At 37.2% G+C, this 16,973-nt stretch overlaps 1 protein-coding gene across 1 annotated transcript in view; it reads right to left on the reverse strand.

Annotated features, from left to right (window-relative positions):
- The window catches only part of MYO3B (myosin IIIB), a 192,013-nt gene that overhangs the window by 103,096 nt on the left and 71,944 nt on the right, over nt 1-16,973 (reverse strand). The window contains exon 11 of the mRNA XM_030952691.1: nt 10,443-10,598. Coding sequence (XP_030808551.1) covers nt 10,443-10,598 — 156 coding nt within the window. The remainder of the gene's footprint in view (nt 1-10,442; nt 10,599-16,973) is intronic.

A 16,973-nucleotide genomic window follows, 5' to 3' on the forward strand; every position in this document is an offset into this window, starting at 1 on the left:
AGTTAATAAACTACCACTCAGTTTAATTAAATGCTACCTCCACGTGCCCAGCCATAGTACTGTCATCTAAAGAAGATATAAGAAGCAGTAAGTAGGATAAAATCCTACTGTTACCTTGATGTATGCCAAAGTGCCTCCTCAGATGACCCTAGATGTGGCCCAAAACAACGTTTTGGAACCACAGCTGCCATCAGACTCTAAATTGTATGGATGTTCAGTCAGCTTGTCTCCAGAGATTTAAGCCACACAACAAGCAGCAGAGACAAACTGTCACATAACCCCTTTATAATCAGATTATAGTGAAGGAATCTTTGAAAATGTGGTGTATATGTTTTTAAACAACACATCACACTGGAAAGGGAACAAATTAAAGGCTGTAACATGTCTTGCACAGAGGGTGTGAAATATGAATGCTGTAAGCACAACTCTGCTTTTCTTTACAACAAACATAATCAAAGCATAGTAGAAGGACACCCACAGAGATACAGTCTGCATCCTGCTGAGTAACATTTAGCATTGATCCTCAATGACAGTCCTTGACAGATTGTTTTTGCATTGGTTGCCATGTAGAAAGTAAGAGCCACATGATCAGGCATCCCAAAACAAGGCTAAATATTATACCAAGCAGTAACAGAACAGCACTGTAACTTGGCAGGAAACACTTGTTTATCTATAATGTTCAAGGTTAATATGAAGATGTAGCAGGTTTCTTTAATCATATCTTCATATGCTCTTGGAACTCTTTTTAAAAAATAAACACTGAGGCATTTCATTTTCTCCCTTTATGTATGCTTCTATATTTCAAGCTAATCAGCTTTCATTCAGTAAAGAGAATGTTTTCATATCCAAGAGCTATTACATCATCAGAAGAATTATTGTAAGGAAAGCCTCTAATACAGACGAAGGAGAAGAGTGTTAGTCATGAATACAGCTTCCCTGGTAACTGTGAGTCACATCAAATGATCATACTTTTCTGTCTATTTTTATTCATTTTCCTGATTTCCTTTTGGCTACCCAATGAGTTTTAGAAAACTAAAATGGTTTATTTGAATTGAAACTAAATAAAACCATGCAAACTGTTTTGTCAGCTAGGAAATAAAACAGTGGGAAGACAGCAGGTTTTGCTGACAGGCCCACTACATTCCCACAGATGGTGGTTTGCTTTCTGCTGTACATATGAAACAATGAAAGAAGGACACAAGAAGACTAGAAGCTATGAAAGAAAAATTGTTATAGTGGTATTATTTCCCGTGGGCAGTATGGAGACCATTTGAATTTGTTGAAAATTCCATTCAATTAAATTTTCCCTTTTCTGGTCTTTGATTAGGTATTGGGTTTAGGGGTTTTTTTGGCTTTTTTTTTTCCTGAGTCACTATATGCAAAAATATTACACCTTGCGGACAAGCCAACTCCTCAAAGGAGTAAGAATGCATGATGTACTACTAGGGTTTTTAAGTGTTGTTTCCCTTTCAAACCAGATTTCAAGCTCTTATTTTACTGCACAGAAAAATAATGATGTAAGTAATGTAAATCATTTAGAAATGGGAGCACCCTTCAGTCTACAAATGAAGGAAATATTTTAGCAGCTGCTTTACTTCATGAAGATGTAACTAACAAAGCAATGGCTAGACATTTTAGCTAACATAACTCATCTGGGAAGCTTTTTCTTCCTGGAGTAAACATCATAGCCGCAATACTGAATTGCAACAAACTGTAAGCAGGGACACATCTACCAGAGGTGCAAGGAGGAGGGGGAAGAGGGCACATTCAAACCTAAGCATGTCTAATTGAAGAATGGCTTTGTAACCTAATCTGTTATCTCATTGTGTATTAAACTCCCGCTGTTTGTTCACCTTAAGTGATAAACGAATCAATTTTTTTTTATTGAAAAGGGTTCCTTTTAAAACTATGTAAATATATAAGGAAACTGGTCTGCATTAAATACAAGTGAAACATACATACCCTTGTGTAAATATTTTCCAGCACTGAACTCATTTTCCTAAGTACATGATTAAGAAGAGGATATTAGGAGCATAACATCACATTAGCTTCCAATCTCCTGCTGGCCTCATCAGTTTTCTACTGACCCTACGTCCTCCAGTGCATTGACAGAGTGGGAAGGAAAAAACCAGACGGTAACCTTTAATTATTTCCACAATTTTACACCAGAAATACAATCTGCTTTTAATAAATACATTAAAAATTCTTAAAAAGCAGAAGGAAACACTCTTAATTGGGGAAATAACTATCAGTATATTTATTGCATAAAAAGTAGAATTATAAGCCATTTTTTCAATTACCTTTCCTTTCTGGCAATATATAAAAAGTACAAACTCTAAGCAAAAGGGAAATCAAAGATGTTATCTTCCCTAAGTTTCCAGTAATTTTCTGAAGCAATCCCTGCAAGATGCAGTCTCTTCACAAAACAAAACAACTGCCATAAAGGGTGCAAAGGGCCAGTCGCTCAAGGTACCTAACTTTACTAGAGCATCACAGGATGGTTTGGGTCAGAAGAGACCTGAAGAGCAGCATTAGGTTGATCCCAGAAATCTAGTGCTGAGCACTGTCTATTGAAAAAGGCTCTATGCTCTGAAGAACCCTCCTGTTACCATTTTATCATGCAGGCGTGGCTGGAAGGGACAGTCTTCTTGGATTTTGTAGGAGGAGCAAAAGGCAAGAAACATTTCTCCCTTGAGAGAACCCTTTCATGAAAGGCAGGAAGTGTTAATTTGTTCTACTGGTGGTAAAGATATAGTTTGAAAGAAAGTAACAGAGTAGTAAGAAGTGCACAGTAAATAGCTGTACACTCCTCTATCCTGCTGTCAAGGGATAGGGAAAGAAAAGCTAGATGGACCACACTGACTTCTAGATCAAAAAGTCATTTTGCTGGCAGGTCCAACTTGAGCAACAAAGCAACACAGACCAAGAATTTTTGCCTTCTTTGGGAAGTTTCTTCTCTAATCTCTCCCCTCCACCCCTAACATCTTCAGGGCCTTCCAAGTGGCCTTTACTTTGGCCTCTTGGTGCAGTTAAGCATTTATGTTTACTGTTTGTTTCTAGGATTCACAAAGGTACAACGGTTTCTGTATTTGGTCGTCTTTATATTATTGCCAATTTTAAAATTAATTCCTGTGATTTACAAGAAAAATACTCAATCCAATGAAAAACAAAAAAGGGGAGAGTGTGACACTGCCACACAGAGATACACAGACTATTTTCCATGCATTGCAAAGACTTAATTTTGCTCCTTTACATCAAGTTTCGGCCTGAAGTAATTTGCTGAAGCAAGGTCATAATAGAGACACCAACACAGCCTTAATTACAATATAAATGCTACAGCTATATTTTACAACCTCCAGTAAAAACACATGCACAATACTCAGAACAGGATCACTTCCAGGGGACCACAGGAGCTTTGAGATTAAAAAAAAATATATTAAAAGGGAGAAAAAGGAGTTTTAAACTCATTTGCCTAATATTCATATAGAAGAAGGCTGGAAGAATTGCCTTAAATTACATTGTATATAGCATCAGAGAACTATTTTTTGTTGTGTTTCTGTTATTATCTCTGAGTCCAAAGAAAATTACTGGCTGGATGCAATCAAGTTCCTTGTTGTTAATTGCTTTCAAATCGAAATGTGAGCTGGCAGAGAAGCTTGATATCTGCTAGTAAGAATTACTTCCTTGGACTGCTGCTGCAATCCAGCTGGTTCATGAGAAGGGGGAAGCTGCCAAGACATGGCACTGGCATTCTAATATCTGACAAGGTAGCCTAAACATTCCTGCCCTTCTCAAACATTAAATGCTCTTTTCTTTTTTTTTCCTTTCCTTTCCTACTTTTTTCCCCAGGCTTCTTCAAGTTTGATTCTTCCCAACGTACAGATTTGCTTTTTATCCTTCAAAATGCAAGGTTTCACAAGTGTCTGTTCCCCATTACAGAAACAAACCTCTAAATGGTGACCAGCAGTAGCACATTGACCCAGAATCATCCAAACCTGTAATCTCTGAACTCCTTATTAATAGTCTACCTTAAGCTTGTTTAAAATCATATTCATGCAAGTGTTGAAGCTTTTCAATGTTTTTAAAAACTGAAACCAGAGGTTAGTAGATCTTTTCTGATTCCTATGAAGAAGCCTATTTACAGACAGGAGCATAAGATACTTATTCTGTAGGAAAACACCCAAGAGAAGAATGAGCCATGTCTGAAGCTGGCCTCTTTAAACCTGCTGATAACTGGGAAGCTGCCACTTTGAACCATAAAATGCAGACTATTCAATGCTTGATCAACATTAACTTTCAAACATCAAATCATTATATAACCTTTACATTGGGAGTTAGGTTAATAACATTAGGTGATTGAGGAAATACAGAAGACCCTGTTTTTTCTCAACTTCACCTCCAGTGACATTTGATAGAGCTAACTGAATAAATGTAGATGACAACTGGTGATTATTTAATATTTTATTACTTCAAAATTAATATAGATTTATCTACTGCAATTCATACAGGTGCTTCACATTATCTCCTCTGAAGGAACAGTCAAATGCCACAGAGAAACCCACAATACCTAAAATTTTGAAAGACAGCTTCAAAGAACATTACCAAGAGCAAAAATTTTAGAGTGCATTCTGTGAAGACTCTTCTTCCCTGTCTCCAGTTCTAAGCTTTTAATCAGGTATTTTCCTCCCTCATGTTCTGCTTCCCCACCACAGTAAAAAGCCAGCTAATAGATCTGTTACTACATTTGAATTTCTCCATCTCATACGCTGTTATGACATTTCTTTTTTAGATTTTCTCCTACGTGCTATTCTGGAGAGAGCAATCTGTTATTTTAAGACTGAGTACAAGTAGATAATGTCTTAATTGTGGTACATTCAAATGGGAAAAGAAAAAATCAGAACATTTTAATTTCATTCCCTTTTGCTGATGGCCAGTACTTTTCAAGGCCTTCAGTTAAAATTTAAAATTCTACAGTTTTCCATTAGTTCTACTCACAAGCCATGAAACAGTTTTTGTTTTGTTTTTTATGGAATAAAATGGAAAGTTTACTTTTTCTGGAGAAAGTTTTCCTAAAGGACACAGGATTTTATCATCATAATTTATGCAAGGAAGGGCTGGGACAACAGACAGAATACCAGGGTTCCAAGTGAGCTTCCCTTTTAAATGTCTCCATGACAAGCTCCATTATATTTTTAAACATTATTTATGGAACTTGGTATAATTCCCGGCTTAAAAGGCTTTGAAAGTTTTTACATCTGTTTTTCAACTTTTTCAACACTGAAGCAGCTGCTGGCTTTGCCAGTTTGAGATAAAGTCCTGACAAGGACAAGAATATGGGGAAAATATTTGATGTTTATAAGCAAACACCAGAGAATATACCCACTTTTTGCAGTGCATTTTGCCAGTGTAGACAGCACAAAGAGTCATTTAAAATTTAGCAATGTTAGGAAACACACTAAATCTCTTCTGACTTTCTCCTTAAGCAGGCTGTATGTTGGAATCTCTTGTAGTATGAATCAAAAAAGCAACCAACCACACTAATAAGTTCAAGAGATCAAAAGGTGTATTTGGAAAGTGAGCAGCTCTCTCATAACCTCCCTTAATGGATTATCAAACACACTCAAACATTATTTAACAACAATAATCTCCACAAAGAAAATGTTTACTGTTAAATGAGAATGAATAATAGCCATAATTTGTAACATATCTCTGCTTAGAGTCTTCCCAAAGCATCCCCCAGGCTCGAGGGCAGGAAGAATGAAAATAAAAATGGCTAGAGCTCCAGGCATTATACATATTTCTCCTCATCACCAGGTTTACAGCAACCTAACAATACAGTACAGTATGGCTTTATAGAACAAGACAAAGTTCTTGCCTCAGCAAACTGCTCTCTCTTTTCCATAGGTATGATATATTAAGTAAAACTATTAATAACCATTTCATAAGTGAAAGGAACAGAGAAATATTGAGGGCAAGTGATAGAACAGAGATTGCACAGCAAATCAGAGTGAGAATGAGGAACAGAACACAAACCTCTACTATGATATTGTATTAAATTCAGGAGGTGCCTAAACATTCTTGGTATTTCAATGACAAGCAATCACATGAATTCTTGAGGAACCTAACCCTGAAGTACAGCAAGTTTATGGTAAGATTGACTTGTGTACCCTTTTTACTCAGAGAATACATTATTAATCACACTCAGACACAGAGTATATCATCACTTCATTATTATTTTTGTAACAAAAACATATTTATAGTTCTGCTTATCATTCCTGACCAATGTTTGCTTGTTCTGTTGGCACAGAACATTGAGGTTCAGCAATGTACCTTGCTGTACCTAAATTCCTTCGTTTTTCCTCCATTCTCCAATTTTATGCTACATGAGGTATGAGTCTTTAAGAATGAATGATATTTCTTGCTCTCACAATGTTTCTATGCATAAGGACACTATGTGAACAACCATCTTACAGTATTTGTGTGAATACAGAAGCAGGAAAGTAAAAAAAAAGAAGGAAAAATAGAAAAAAACTGAGTGAGATCCTGTGAAAGCATCCTCTCTGATTTTAAGAAATGCTTCCTGCCTAGAGGCAGCTACATATTGATAGGAATAAGACTGCTGTGACTCCCAAGATGACCTAGAAATCAGTATCCATGTGTTAAAAAGGAATTCTGTATTTGACTTTAGAATAGATGGGGAAGAAAAATTCTGCATGGCTGGAATGACTACATGTGAAGCAATGTTCTGATGTACTAACCTTTGTTTTCCAAGGATTGAAGAACTTCCATAAAAATAGAACTAGTGGACTACTTAACACTGAGTAAATTTCTTAGAATTAAACTTCATATAATTGTTACTATGTCAAAGCTGTTAATGGAAAGTGCATTGATGCTAATTAGCAATTATGCTTTGGCATTATTAGAAAACAAATACAGTTAACTGATAGCTTATAAAAGGGATATGGATAAGAAAGATAATACCCAGAGCTCATCTTTACACAGCTGTGACATTAGACTTTCTCACCAAGTTTTTCCTCATGACAGTATAAGACATAGGCAATGTAGGAGTGGAAAGCTAATGCTGAAATGCCAAAACACAAGAATTTCAGTGTAAAAGATGCCAACAGATGAAAAAAAGAATCTTCTCCCTCCTTACAAGTGTGGAAAGAGGGATATTCCAGCTGGGTTTTCTAAAAACACCTGTTTGCATAAGGATCAAAGATAGCTGCACCTCACCAATGAAAACGATTTAGGGAAAAACAGAACTAGTGGAAAAGTTTCAAAGAGTATCCTTTTCAGTAAAAAGACAGGATGAATTGTTAATATTATTTCTAATTTTAAAAGTGGTCTTTTACCAGCATAAGCATTTTCTTTTTATTATTAATTTTTAACCTTAGGAAATCAGAATATAAAATTCTCTAGTAAGTTGCTTCATGGAAAAGTAACAACAGTATGTTCATCAGCAACAAACTGATGATAGCAACAAATGTGTGTTAACAGACTTCTTTGAGCTCAAGGTCAAGAAAGAGCCCCTTCAGTTCAGAAGTCTGAAGAAATGTACTGAAGTTAAGCCTAGCTGTACTGCACACAAAGCTGACAAAAGAGTGAAAGAAACTAAAATAAAGTGATGTTTCAGTCTGTGACTCCAGAGACCAACCCAGATGGTCCCACCAAAAGGGGCCAGCCTGCTTCTTTCTACCACTCTTCTGCATATTCCTGGCCATGTGAAGCATTCCCTCCTTCACTTCAGCACAAATAGAGTAGCAAGTTATTTGTGTTTCTGCTGGCTTAGTTTTTTTCTCTCACTGTAGAAGTTCAAGCTCAGGAGGTTTCTGACAATCCTTGAAGCTGCAATAAAAACAGCATCATGAATTTGTTCCTGGGAGTTGAGGGAAAATGAAAGAAGCCAATTCTCTCCTTTTCACTAGCAGTGCACTGCTAGATCAGCTCTCCATGTGTCTCCTTCACATGCTCTAAGTCATTAGTAGTTACTCTCAAGTCTGCAGGCTTGCTCTCAGGCACAATGACCTGAAGTGGTGTACCAAAATAGGCAAAACTGCCATGGCTCCACTGGAAAGAGAATCCTATTTAAAACCTCACAGGTGCTGAGTCAGTACAGAATCAAAAGACACAAATCCAAAGCACCATCCTGGAAGACTTTCATATGAGACAAAACACTTCCTGATCAGCTGTCATCACCAGGGAGTCCCTGGGCTCCCTCAAAGAAGAAATGGTGTTAACACAAGCACACTGATGATTTACCAGTCTCTGGAAATTTCCAGCCTGTGCTCTCGAGAACATTTTCTTTTACTTATCTTTAAATGACGGATTTGTGGTGTTGCTCTGCTCCTAAAAATGGGTGTCTATTTTTCTTTATTTCTGAACACCAGGAAATTAATGTACATTTCATCGTGCCTGTCATGGGCACACCAATAAACAGAAAAAACATGCACTACATTCAATTTGTAATAGAAAAGTTTTACCTAACATGGATTTGAATTGGCCTTATTTACTTTGAAGTGGTGACTATATGTTCATATGACTTCTATAGATCATTACAAATGAATGCCAGTAAAATTTTTACAGTACCGTGTGGTCATATGTTCTTCTGCATGTCAAATTTTGTATTGAAAATTATGTTGCAGATGCATAACAAAGGTTTTAAAGTCTTTTAACGGGTAAAAATTTTTCTAGAGGGTACAATAGCCCAATTACAGAGCCAAGTTTTTTACTGTTATGAGGCTATGTCAATCCTCTTGGGAAAATTCTAATTAGATGCTCTTAGTGGTTGGTTCTTTTGTAATAATCTCATGTTTATAGTCCAGCATTAACTGTCTGGCCCATGGACTTAATATTTTGCAGGGATGTACTTTTGCTGTCTCATTAAATTTGTACCAATTTGATCAAGCTTAAAATCTTTAGAATATCATACTGAACAATATGTTGTAGATTTCAGAGGTAAACAATAAGTAGATTTTTGTCCTCACTGAGCCTGCTCTCAACCCCATCACAGTGGGCTGGTGCTTCACAGAGGTAAGGATACCATAGTATAATGCTAAAACAATAAGAAAGATTTTTGTTTGAAAATAAAGTATTTAAGCTGGGTTAGGTGGCAACAGGACAGACAAGGAGCTAAACTTCCTTAGATGAGCACTGATTCATACTAGGGTGCTGGGAAGCAAAATCCTTCTTACAGTCCACTCATGTCTAATGTGCAGTAGCTTGTCTGTCACAGCATACCTAGTTAATACTTGAAAAGGCTTGAGGAAAGAAATGCTGTCGTGGTCTTGGTTCTTTGTCACTCCACATTATGGAGCTCAATCCCAGAAGAATGTATTGGAATACCATGACAAATCCATTTCAGAGCTTCTCTTAGCACAAGGATCATTTCACTCTGTCTAAATGTGCAATCAGGTCAACAGCTGGAAAAATTCTTATACTCTTGGGCCAGCCATGCCAGAGCTGTAGGCAATGTGATCTTGCCTACAAGATCTTTCACCTTGAAACTATTCTTAACAACAATTCCCTAATTTTAACTTGTACAGTTTTGTTTGGCCTTTAGCATTTCAGCTACAGAGATTTCTGGCATGTAAGTATATACATGTTTATGACTTCTGGATCATAACATCTAATTTACTTCATCAACATTAGTAGGTGGTTATTTATAATAATGGGCCAGAGCTTATCTAACTCTAGAATTTCATATTACAGAATGATTGCTGAGCTTGGGACAGTATGTTCATTTACATTCAATTCTCTTTTGAAACAGTGAAATTCTGCCACCCTCTGGACAACAACTAAACTAAGACACATTTACACTCAGCCTCAAAAGATGCCACTTCTGCCAGTAAACATGCATTGCTTTTTAAGCATGTTTTAAAATTAATTACTAGGCTGAATGGAAAAATAGAAGTTACTGTTAAACTATAGACAAAACAACTACTTTCAGTACTGAACAGCCTTCTTACTAAGAGGATTTAATAAAACAGCAAACGTCAAAATTTTCTGTTCTTAACTTTTTCTAGTAGTCACTTGAATACTCACAGTTGTATTTTTAAAGATCTGTTACGAAAGTATGATGCAATGTTTTGTGCAAACATTTATTTCCACAAATCAGAACATTCTGGAACTAACAACACCCTTGTGATTGAGCCAAATAGAGAACAAGTACAGAACAGAGTTCAGTGAGTGAAAGAAAGGCAAAGAAAGCTGCGTTATGGCTGATCAAACTAGCTTTAAAATGTATCAAAGGGACAACACGACTCTTACATTCACATGGCAAGCACCACTTGTTGCTAGTAACATTGGCATTCAACACTATCAATATGATCATTTGAAACAGTAAAAGTCACATTCAAAGTTTCAATTTGTGCTTCCAGTATAAGTGTGGGGAAGGAGGGCTGCAGCATAAATGTTGCTACATACAGGACCTTGTACAGTACCTTGTTTTGGCTGTGGAGCCTAGCTGCTGCTGTTCTTGGATGAGCTCAGCCAGCTGTTTTTGCAAAGACATCTCTTTACCATGTACTTGCTTAATAAATGGATGTTCCAAAAGATGGGTGACTGAAGGACGCTGCTCAAAATCTTTGATTAGACACCTGTGACAGAGAAATAGGGGTCTCAGACAATGATGTTATCATTATAGCATGCATTGAGTCACCTTACTGTATGGCTGTCACTCAGTTTTCTTTTTCCACAAATTTGAGTTCCTCAATATGTTACAAGACTCTTCCATACTGCAATAAATCTGGCATAAAATACTTAGCTAAGTGAATGCACTCCACAAGATTACTAGTATAAAGGCTAAAAATTTGAGCTTATTTAATCTCTCTTTTTAACTGTAACTACATAAAAGGAAAAAAATATTACATTGTATCCTGTAAGAGCTGTACAGTTAATATACATAAAAATAAAGATGAATAGACAATACTTCATTCACTTTAATTTTCTATCTATTCTCTGATGACAGTTTGACTATGAACCGTAGGATTCAGCCTACTGAAACCCACAACTGAAACCTGTGGTACAACACTACTCAAAAGGATTTGATATACAGCTTTGTTTTTAAAATGAATGCTAGAGGTAGACATTCTATATCGCAATGATGAGTGGTAGCATAAGAATCATAGAAAATTCTGCAAACCTGCGTAATTCAGTCTGTAAGAGAAAGGAATCAGTCAGAATTAAATGCTAGCCATGGTGCCTAAGTTGTTTCTGTGAACTAGTGCAGTACAGGTGAACTAGCAATGAGTAAAGAAATACAACCTATTAAATCAGCATAAAATAAAGTACCATACTAATTTATATAACTGAGATTTAAGTTTGGAGATGCCATCACTCAAGTCGAATTATTTTCTGCATAATACAGCTGAAATAATACCATTCAAACAGAAGAATGATCCAACAGGATAAGACTACTTTCAAGCACCGTCTAATTAATAATATTAAATCATTCTATTCATCTTGCTCAAATAATAATGATATAGATATTATTTGAGAACATGAAAAAGAAGTGCTGCAATTCAGTATATACCTCCCTTCTAGTATCTATAATTTTAGCAAATTATAGCTCAAGATGAATTTATTTGATGAGATGCATTCATATTGCATACTTTACAATTTCCTTTCATATTTGCTGAACAAGTACCTAAATACTTCCCTTGCAAGGCCAAATATCACAAATCAAGACTATCATTTTAGCCAAAAGTTTAGTGAAACTTAAATATCTTTTAGAATTTATATTCTAGTAATACAAGTAACAATGTACAAAATTTAAACTACATTATAAAAAATCATACACATTAATTGATTTCAAATATGACCAAACACATAAGCAAGTTATTAAAGTTTAGCCTCACCTCAAAGACTTTACTGAAGACTAAAGTCTGGTCTTAAAATGATCCTGAAATATCTACTTTAATACTTTACGTTCCTGAAAATCATTTTACTAACCTCTTCTGTACATCTATTCCAGAAAGGAAAGTCTGTAGAATGGGTTACCAGTTTTGGAACTGTTTTGGTGAATTTTGCTATAGGCTGGAAATGTAGCCTCCTGATAGAAACACTAAAGCTACACAACCTGCTTTATCTCCACCCCTCTGGGCACAAGGCTATAAATACCAGTCCTTCCCCTCCAGGAAAAGATCCATCATTAGCCTTGAACAGGTTCTGACAATCTCCCCTACCCCTCTTCTTTTTTGTAATCTGGGAGTTTTAAAAGTCAATACACCCACACAGACAATACAATCTATGCCAATCCTGTTTAAATTCATGTTTCCTGAGAAGAAGGAAAAAAGCATTTGGAAAGAAAGACAACATTAATCAGGAAGACAGAGGAAAAGAGAACAAAACAATAAGTGCTATGCATTATACAAATTCACAGATTGATGGCAAGTACTTGAAGTGGAGATTTCAGTCTGAAAAGCTCATGCACTCCTGATTTTTACCATTCTATCAATAATTCCAACTTTACAGTATTTATGTTTTATTGTTAATAAATAAATGTTCTTGTTAAATTTGATTTCATCTGGAGTTTTTCAGTACTATAACTGAATCCAAGTGAATCTATACCATAGGATCATGGATAGTTTGTGCTGGAAGGGACCTTTCAAGGTCGTGTAGTTCAAACCCCCTGCAATGCACAAGGACACGAACTATATGAAGTTGCTCAGAGCCCCGTTCAATTTGACCTTGACTCTTTCCAGGAATGGGGCATCTACCAAGCTCTGTCAGGGTTCAATGTCCTTCTGAGATCTAGTCTGAATTCACTCTCTTTTTGTTTAAAACCACTATCTCTTGTCCTAGCACAAAAGGCACTTGCTTTTCAGATAATATTAGAGTTTAAATGGATTATCTTCAAAAAATTACACAGTTCCAGACAGGGTATCTTGTGTTTACCAAAAGTGTGAAGAACATGCAAACCTTAGAGCTGGTGGCATGCAGTTATTAATATGAATTCTCTGAGCTCTGAACACACTACAGACAGGATACAGAAGTTGCATTAGAGTTTTTCTATATACATGACCCCTAGGCGAGACATCAAAATGTCCAGGATACTGCACTCATGGAAGCCTAACAAGAAGAGACATTTTGGAGAAAAAAGTTCTTAGCTTCTCTCTAGCATGCCTGAAACGTGAGCTTTTAGGTCTGGAAGATGTTTTAATGAGCACAGGTAAGTCCTGTGAAGGAGGTGGTCTAGGAGATCTTTCAGATTATCTTTGCTTCTAGGTCCATAATCCTACCAATCCTGCACTGACCATTCACTTTGTGTGCATGCTTCCCCTTTACAACAATCAACGTTTATCTACTGTTTCATCTAAATGCAGCCTCATCCTCTGGCAGTAGGATACTGCTGCAGTCTGTGTTCACGCAGGATTTCACTTGAAACACGACCAAAACTCTGTTAAATTGCAGGATGACTAAGTTAATGACACAAGACACACCAACATGATTCTGTGATCAAACTCTCTCTGTTCCAAGCTCAGACAGAGCACACCTCCTCTTGTGCCAAGTCTGTGCCTGCATGGGAAGAACAGAGTCCTTTCAGATGGTTAATGAGATGACACACCAAAGCACAGAGCTAGTAACTAACAGCTGTGCAAGGCTGAGGGAGAGCTGCTTAAATTCATGTCTGTACCTTCATGTGTGAGTACTTCAGCTTCAGGGAAGAGACTAACAGGAGAATGAACATTTCCACTGGAGTTGGTTTAATCCATCAAGTCAAATGGCAAGTTCCTAGCACTCATGTCACAAAAACACAGCAGCAGGAAGAGCAAGTTTGCCATAGGGAATTGAAGTATATGAGGCACACAGCCTCCTTTGCCTCTAAACAGCAGAAGTTTTGACACAGTCACTTCTAGAACTTAGCCCTTACTAGGTTTCAAATGCAGTAAACAGCTTGCAGCTTAGTCACTGTAGGTACTGAGGGCTCAGTCTGTACTCAAATATTCAGTGCCAATTTGATGTGTCACCAGGCTTGCTGTGATGGAATGTAGGATGGAAAGCTGTCATGTGACACTGAAAACATAGCCCTTATGTTTCTCAGTGCACATTCCTTTGTCCTATGTAGGAAAGGCCTATTGATATTCTGCTTCTACACACTGTCAGTTCAACTGTGTTGCTTTTAGTGCAACATGAATGCCTGCTGTAGCTGCTGTTCTTAGTAAATATCATCTGTAAAATAAAAATTCTTGGGCCACCACCTAAGTGCTAATGAAAAATGATGCATCAGACTGCTGGTGTCACTGCAGGTGTTCAGTAAGGTGTCATCATCCCCTACTAGAAGCAGTATTGACACCATAATGCTCTTCCGAAAAAACCAAATATAGAATATCAGCTCTTACAATTCTAAAGCCTGCACAAAGGTGAGAATTATCACAATATTTTCTACTGACCTGCACTCTGACATAGAACTATAATGTGTGGAAAAGTTAACTATATGAGTGTCTGAGTTCAAACTTGCCAGTAAATTCAGGGAGAAGATTTATCCAACATATATGCCAGAAAAAAAGAAATCAAAAAGTAATAAACATTCAGTAATGTCAACATTTGGAAGAGTACTGTAACAAAACAGCTTTTACAATTTCCCTCATCACAAAACATTCTGAAATCAGTGTGCGCATTGTACCAGTAAAATACAACATAAAAAGCCCTATTAATGAAGGATTTGTTTCTGAGGAAAAAAGAAAACTAAAACATCTTCAGCTTCTCATCTGAGCATTCATTTAAAACCAGTTTGGACAGTTAGCTCAGGCACTGTCAAACATCAACCATACGGCAGTTATTCATAAAACCAGTAAATGTGCTGCACCTGCAAATTCAGCCAAATTGTTTGGCTCGTGGAAATTAAAAAAAAAAAAAGATAAAAGGTGGTGCATTAGTTTGAACGGAGCAAATTGACTAGCAAATCTACTACAAGATGGGTTTCAAATAAGGTATGATGAAAGTATCACATTTAGTCTCCTATTTTTTGGATCTAAAATAATAGAAAGGCTAAGCAAGTAGAGATTTAAAAAAGAAATAAAAATTGTAGGTTTGCCTTGACGAAAGTCAATCCATTATCTAATTGGAAATTCCAGTATCTTCCATCACGCTTTCTTAGCAGAAAATTAATTCTCAGAATTCATTAGCGTCACTACATTAAACATAGGTTGCAGCCATTTGCTGCAATCTCACAGCCAGGCTCCTAAGCACCATTTCCATTCTGCCACAATTACAAGCAAAGATGAAGCATTTATTAGCAGAGGATAAGAGCAGCCTCCCATCCACACAGGCCCATCTGAGACAGCCTCTAAAAATTCACTCCTGCTTGCACTCGCATGATAACATTGTTGGAATTGCTGGGTCTCAACAGTGTAAACAGCCATTTCACAGGGAGCGAATCAGATGGCTCAAATGGAGAGATATTTATCAGCATTCATGAGCTAATATTTACTAATGAATAAATGGAAAGAAACAGATTTCATAAGAACTGCAGTGGTGGTCTAGGTTGTCTGTGTGTTCAAAAATAGAAAAATAATTACTAACATCACTCACTATTGCAGCCAAATCTAAGTAAAGCAGCAGCAGTTCTCTCTTTCAGAAATTCTCTTTCATTTGATCTATTATGATCTATTTGACCCCAAGTACTTTCTTTAAAGAGAAAGAAATCAAACAGCTGCAACTCTCACATCTTAGTTACACTATGATTTATCACCAGCATTTTGGTTTGTTTCAATTATTACATTTTTTAAATGCTACATTTTCTCACGATTTCTTATCTGCTAGGAGTATATTGCTGGAAGCAATTTTGTCTCATAACCCCAATATCCAACCAGACTTCAAGCACCTATTTAATACCTACATGCACGGAAGATACACAGGTTATATTTGGAAGAAATGATGACTGTGTATTAGACTACATTAGAGCTGGGGAATTCACAGAACAGCCTCTGGGTAACAGTGATATAAAGTCCCTGCGCTGTTCAACTGTTATCTGTTAGCTAAAGTCCTCACTGCCACTTCTCTGGTCTCTATCTCCCTGCCACTCCCTGCCTCATCAGGGTGCTTTCCCCATCACCTGCTCCTCTCACAGCTCTAGACCATTCTCCCCTGCCCTCCACATATTTCACTCCTTGCACTCCTTGTCTAGCAGTGAGGAATCTTTCCAGGACTCTGCTATTAGGATGAAAGAACTTTCCAGGGTCTTGAACCAGACTCCAGGTCATCCTAAAATGCTAAAATCCTCTCAACCCAGTCCCAGAAAATACAGTTACCAGACTGCCCTCAAAGCTAGAGATGTTCTAGAGTGGTTCAGCTGAGGTTCTAGAGTGGAAATTTCCCAGAGGAAGAAGAGAAAGCGTAAGGTCACACCCTCTTGAAAGGAGGGAGCATTCTCTCCTAAGCAGGGAGAATGAAATGTCTAGGTTCTGAGACTTTTTTTTTTTTTGACTCTGCATACTTACCTGATTACTTACATCACAAGGTTGCTTCATGATGCAAGATTAATGAAATCAAGACCATGACCTCAAATGGGCTGACTCCCCTTGCTTAGAGACATGGAAGGACAGACACTGACAAGCAGGATCATCTATGACCACACACTAGGCCAGAAACTTTCCAGTCAAGGAAGGAAAAATAACAATCTCTGAGATTATTTTAGCTGGTTAAAATGCTCAGTACCTGAGTGTTCCTTCTGCCTCTGAACCACATGTAGCTGTGGCAGGCACTGGGTCAGTTACATGCAGACAAGAGGTGAAAAAGACATTTCATTAACTACATCTGTAATAAGATGCAGGAATGTGCCTGCTTCTCTGACACTTCCCTGCTTTCCACTTGCAGGCCTGCCCAACCCCCACTGCTGCAGGTCGCTAATTTGCAAAAGTGAACTAAAAAATTGTGACAGCTTTGCCAACAGCATTTCTGTTTTCAGTCCTAATTCAGCAGGACTCATAGGATAGAAATAACCTTATCTTCAGGACTATATATAGCTGTCC

This window comes from Camarhynchus parvulus, chromosome 7 (assembly GCF_901933205.1).
Source record: "Camarhynchus parvulus chromosome 7, STF_HiC, whole genome shotgun sequence".
Lineage (NCBI taxonomy): Eukaryota > Metazoa > Chordata > Aves > Passeriformes > Thraupidae > Camarhynchus > Camarhynchus parvulus.